This window comes from Solea solea, chromosome 12 (genome assembly GCF_958295425.1).
Source record: "Solea solea chromosome 12, fSolSol10.1, whole genome shotgun sequence".
Classification (NCBI taxonomy): Eukaryota; Metazoa; Chordata; class Actinopteri; order Pleuronectiformes; family Soleidae; genus Solea; species Solea solea.
Window position 1 is genome coordinate 24,817,805 of NC_081145.1, and position 6,200 is coordinate 24,824,004.

At 43.3% G+C, this 6,200-nt stretch overlaps 1 protein-coding gene across 1 annotated transcript; it reads left to right on the plus strand.

The window, feature by feature from the left end:
* Positions 1 to 2,300: 2,300 nt before the first annotated feature.
* ankrd34c (ankyrin repeat domain 34C) lies at positions 2,301 to 5,689 on the plus strand. Its single transcript, XM_058645981.1, has 2 exons — positions 2,301 to 2,534; positions 3,413 to 5,689. The coding sequence occupies exon 2, from the start codon at positions 3,463 to 3,465 to the stop codon at positions 5,062 to 5,064; it is 1,602 nt and encodes a 533-aa protein (XP_058501964.1). The 5' UTR covers positions 2,301 to 2,534; positions 3,413 to 3,462; the 3' UTR covers positions 5,065 to 5,689.
* The last annotated feature ends 511 nt before the right edge of the window (positions 5,690 to 6,200 follow it).

The window sequence follows — 6,200 nt, forward strand, 5'->3', positions numbered from 1 at the left end:
AACATCACTGTTCTCATTAGAAACTGCTTCAGTGCTGTCTCATAGCAACCTAAAAATAGAAATGTCCCTATTAGACTGTATAGCTGTGATGGCTGCTACCAGTGTTGGTCTCCTTAATCGTGCAGTATATATGTATATATATATATATATATATATACACACACATATATATGTGTGTGTATATATATATATATATATAAATACACATATATGTGTGTGTATATATATATATATATGAATACATATATATGTATATATGTATATATATATATATATATATGTATAGGTATAGGTGTGATTCTTGATTCGCCGAGCGGTGAAACATGCCAGTCAGAGACCCAGGTGGTGGGGAGATGTGCATAAATGATGTGAAATTGATAATAATGAGGTTACAAGGTAATCACAGCTTGTTTTTGGACATTTCCTGGTGATTTTTTTTTGAATGTGCAGAAGACGAAGGAGGTTCGAATGCCCCGATGCCTCCGTGTGGCATTTCCTGGGCGAGGAGGAGCAGTCCTAAACCAGGACAATTCATTTTTGTTTATTTATTTATTTATTTTCTCACACACACACACACATGCTCGAAGACGAATTGTCTCAGCTGTGGCCTTGTGGGGCATTTGCAGAGGAAACCTGCGTTTAGTCTAACGACAGCAGTGTGACGCTCCTCGCCAGTGAGAGATTCAACACTTAGAGTGATGTAACAATGTGGTGATAGAATACATGCATGTACCCCGATACGGAGGGCCAGCGATATGTTGATATATATACTGGGATATTTCAAGAAAAACAAGGTGTTTATAAAAAAAAAAACCAGATAAGTGCAATTGTGTAAAGTAAAAGACAAGATCAGACTGGTATTTTCAGTAGGCTACGATATCATATCTTATCAGAAAACGTGGTATCGCTGTCTCTGATATTGATGCAGTGTTTTTTTGTTACCATTTTACTGTTCTTTTATGTCACTATTTTAGTTTTACTTCTATTTTTTAATTGATTTTATGTTGTATACATTGTATGTTGCTGTGCCTTTAATTGGTCCAAGGTTGTTTTTTTTTGTTTTAAATAAATGTGCTCTAGAAATGAAGTAGACTTGACTTTCTACAATTCTCAATTTTAATTCTTTTAATTGTTCTTTATTGCACATTACTTACCGCTCTTATATAAATATGACTGTGATTGTTTGTGTGTCTACTCTTTGTTTATTGTGTTTTTTTCTTTATTTACACAGCAGATAAATCGATTTACTCCTCCGCATACTCGTATACTATAAGTTGTCCGATTGCCTTTCTTAGTCGGACTATGACCTTAGCTTGATTAAACTGAGTGTCAACTCATTTGACGGTGACTGTAACATTGTAGTGAAAGGTTACACACTACAGCTTTAAAAAGTCTTTGTTTTTGTTCAGCAAACTGCAAAATACTTCCTTTTTAGGGGAAAATAAAGTCCTGAAATGAATTTAGAAATGGCTCCATATCACTTTTCCATGTCTGATGCCGATAACTGAGAACATTGTATGTACTGATACCTCACTCAGTGCGACACAATCGTTGTACACCTTTTTATGCTGTTAACAGCACATTTGTGCTGAGGCATTCATCACTTTCAAAAACCATATTTTTTCAGCTGTGTCACAAATATTCTGCTCCCATACAGAGGGGGAATAAACAGCCGTCGACATGACTCAGCTAAAATACTGCTGCTGATTCTTTATTTACATTTTTTTCTTACACTTTCTAACATATAAGTGTTTTGGATTGTATCGAATTTGACATGTTTTATGTGATTCTGACACAAAGTATCATGTCAGTATCACATTTACTATTTCTAAAGCAAATTGACTCACAAATTGGAGCATGAACGAGTGTTAATCCCTCATTTCCATCAGGTCTGAAGCCCATTCGATGTTTTCATTTAGAAATTATCCCGTGGAATAATTACAACACACACACACACACACACACACAGAACATGTTCATGTCTTTGAGAGGTGGTCAACACTGGTTGTGTCCTGCTGTACATTCTGTGTCGATCCGGATTGAGTTTTTTTCTTCTTTTTTTTTCCATCAGACGCGTTTATTTTTGGCCGACTCTGACGTCAAGAGAATACACGTTTCATTCAACAGGCAAGAAAGTAAGTTATTTATAACCCGCAGCTTCTCCAGGTTGTGATCCTTGAGTGCGCAGTGAAAGAAATACTCCCCATTGGACTGATGGTAGCGTGTGTGTGTGTGTGTGTGTGTGTGCGCCATCCTAAGCAAAAGCCGCTCACACCCACAGCTCGTGCGTTACGGTGCCACAGAGTTACGCGTCTCCCTGGAATGAAACCTTGAACCAGGACGCGTTGATGGAGACAGAAGTCGCGGCTGAAGAAAAACAGGGATTTTTATTTTTTTTATTTTATTTTTTTCAAGTGCAACAAACTTTCCATTTCCATTTGTCTTCTATTTGATTCCCACATTTTCTCCTCGATTTCTTCCCACCTGAAGCCAGAGGACGTACTTTGAGCATGGAAACGCACTCCTGCGACCAGGTGAGAGGATCAGCGCACGTTTAAGTGTGTATCTAAAAAAATGATGTGGCAAGAAAAAGATAAATAATTTGGAAATGTGTGTCGTATCCTTGCGTCACCGCGTGTTTTCTCCACCTTAAATGGGGAGGATTATCAACATACATGTTATATGTTATATGCATATATACATGAATGTATACATTCCAGCTATTTATAAATACGCTTTGAAAGAGAAGCGCGTTCCATTTGTGATGGAGCGCGTCTCTGCCGCCAAGTTCTCCAAAGACAGGATCAGTGACAGCGACTCTTTCTTTATCCCTGTGATGTTATTTCATGTCGTCTTGTTTTTGCGACACATGTTCAGGGTTTTTCTAATTTAGACTTCACGAAATTCACGACGGCGCGAGACGAGTGCAGCTGTTTTTCCCCGTTTTTTTTTCTCTCTCTCAGTAAATATGACAGAAATGGACACAGGCAAAGCTTCCGTTGTGAGTCTGCTTCATTAATTCACTTTTATTTTCATATTCCTGTTTTTTGACTCCTGATCATCATCAATAGAGAGTGTGTGTGAGAGAATCTACAGGTGCTGTCACCATGTCTGTCCCCCGCATGCACGTGGCCATATGATCAGCATCCTAAATTTGGAAAAGAAAATACATTTATTCCGCCTGTAACGCCTACATCGGACCTATTATATAATAATGATTACATTTCCTTTATCATAAGTCTGTAATAGTGACTTACATTTGTATGTGTTGATGCTGTGACAGACTGCCACCTGGTGGCGGTGATGATTTTTGGGAAATAAAACAAAAGGAGAAAGAGGAGATGTGGTTGTTAAATGATAAAGATGTTGTTGATACTGAACTGAACTGTTCTGATGATTCTTTTTCCGAAAGGGCTGCGAGCTGTAAGTTCACCACTGACGAGACCTGCGAGCGGCTGCGAGATGGCCGACATACTGGAGCTGCGGACGGACGGGAACTCACTCCTGAAGGCGGTGTGGCTCCGACGCTTGAGACTCACCCGGCTCCTGCTGGAAGGCGGCGCCTACATCAACGAGAGCAACGAGCGCGGCGAGACGCCGCTCATGGTGGCCTGCATGTCCAGACACACGGACCAGCAGAGCGTCAGCAAGTCCAAGCTGGTGAAATACCTGCTGGACAACCAGGCCGACCCCAACATACAGGACAAAACGGGTAAGACAGCGCTGATGCACGCCTGCATCCACAAGGTCGGACACGAGGTCGTGGATCACCTGCTGAGCAACGGAGCCGACCCCAGCCTGGAGGACAAGAGCGGGGCCTCGGCTCTCGTCTACGCCATCAATGCGGACGAGAAGGAAACGCTGAAGCTGCTCTTGGACGCGTGCAAAGCGAAAGGAAAGGAGGTTATCATAATCACCACAGACAAGTCGCCATCTGGCGCCAAAACGACCAAACAATATCTAAACGTGCTCCCGTCGCCGGGGCTGGACGAGAGGTCCTCCCCGACCTACTGCACCTCTCCGTCTGATATCGATGTCACCGCATCGCCCACTCCAGAGCAAGAGCAACAAAACACCGTCTTCAGTTTTCAGTCGAAGATGAAAACGTCCGCTTCAGCATCGAAGCTCTCCAGCGGGCCCACGTCGCCAACGCGGCGAACTGCCAACCCCAAACGTGCACGTTTGCCTCAGCTGAAGAGGCTGCAGTCGGAGCCTTGGGGGCTGATCGCTCCGTCTGTCCTGGCCGCAGCCGCCGCAGCCGCCGCCGCCCATGAGGAGGCTAAGAAATCCAGCTCTGATGACGATGTCGTCACGGGGATGAACGGACTCTCGCTGAGTAAGAGGTCAGTTTTATCCCGACAGAACAGCGTGGACGGGAAGGAGAGCTTCCTCCCGCTCGTAGGCGAGCAGGCCTGCAAGGTCACGACCTCACTGTCGGGCCCTCCGACGTCTAAAGCATCGTACGAGAGATCTCTGGGCCAGCACCAGCCGCTGGCACGGCGCAGCACTGTGCCCACGGAGCAGGAGAACAGCAGCTGCAGCAGTGGAGCAGCCAGTCTGAGGGACACGGTGCAAAGGAGGCGCCTGGGGAACGACCATTATGACTCAGACTCGCAGCTCTACTCAGACTCTGCCATGCTAGACTCTCCGAAGGTCCCAGTGGAGCGAAGAAAGCTCAACACTTCTCCTCTGGCAATGCTGACCAGCTCCAAAGAATCTCTCGACAGCAACGCCAGCACGTCGTCTCCCAGCACGGCGCGCAGGCGGGCGCCGGGCCTCCTGGAGAGGAGAGGCTCGGGCACGCTGCTGCTGGACCACATCTCCCACACCAGGCCCGGCCACCTGCCCCCGCTCAACGTCAACCCCAACCCTCCCATCCCAGATATCGGGGTCAGTTGCAAGGCCTCGTCGCCTCTGGCCACAGGTATTAGGTCCATCGCTCCGGTAGCACCAAACACACCAAAGAGAGGCAGCCTCAAGTGCAAGAAGAAGCTTGTTCGACGGCACTCTATGCAAGTGGAGCAGATGAAGCAGCTTTCGGATTTTGAGGAGCTGGCTCATTAGATTGTGACGGTGATTATGCAGCATATTCCACGGGAGTAGAAGTGGCCACATCATAAATTGTCAGGAAGTTTGTCGACATATAGGTTACATATAAGTTCACTCTCTCACAGCCATCTAGATGTTGACAAATGTATCATTTAGATTATATATAATCTAAATTACGTGTGTGTGTGTGTGTGTGTGTGTGTGTGTACAGTACGTGTGTCTTGAAACTGAGCAATATAGATAGATTTCCTCCGTGTTTCAACCAACCTTATGGGTTATTATCTTTTAAAGGTCCACTTTGTAAGATTTAGGAGTATTTATCGGCACAGATTGAACATACAGTACTACCCTTAAGTATGTTTATTTTTGTTACCTTTATTTAACCACGAAAGCCTCGCTGAGATTCAAAAGCTCTTTTAAACAGGGATATACAGGTTAGACAGAATATAATAAAACAGAAAAAGCAGTCAAACTTACACAGACATAGTATTCATAGTATTCATGAAATATTCACCAAAAGAAGAATAAAATACAGAGTCGTAAAATATTAAAATGTACACCCATAACAATTGATGTGTGATTCAGTTATAGTCAGAGTCACGTGACTCTGAGTTCAAAGTAAATCTGAAAACATTCTTTTGACACCAGGATTCATATATATATATATATATATATATATATATATACATATATATATGTATTTATATATATGTTTTATATATATATATATATATATATACATATATATGTTCATTCATTCATTCTCTATCGCTTTTATCCTCCACAATTGCAGCTGACATAGGGTGAAAGGCAGAACAGGTGGTCAGTCCATCACAGGGACTCAAATTATATAGATTTTCAAATTATTCCAAGCTGATGGAGCTGCAGAGTCGAACATTTAATAAAAGAAATAAGAGAAAGTGGTGATTTTTGGAGCCTTAGAATAAGCCTTTTAGAGGCCGGGTCATACTTCCTGCGTTCTGTGTCTGTGGTAGAGCTGCTCTGTGCCTTCATGTGGTTCTTCAATACTGGACTCATTCCACTCCAGTATTTCTCACCAGGAGTTCAACGCTTTTTCCACGACACAGTTCCAGCACGGCTCTACTGGGCACGTTTTTTTGTGTGTTTTTTTTGCTTTTCCATTAGCGATA

What these genes read in the sequence shown, in the direction of transcription:
- ankrd34c (XM_058645981.1), top strand. Translation starts at nt 3,463, where the DNA reads ATGGCCGACATACTGGAGCTGCGGACGGACGGGAACTCACTCCTGAAG.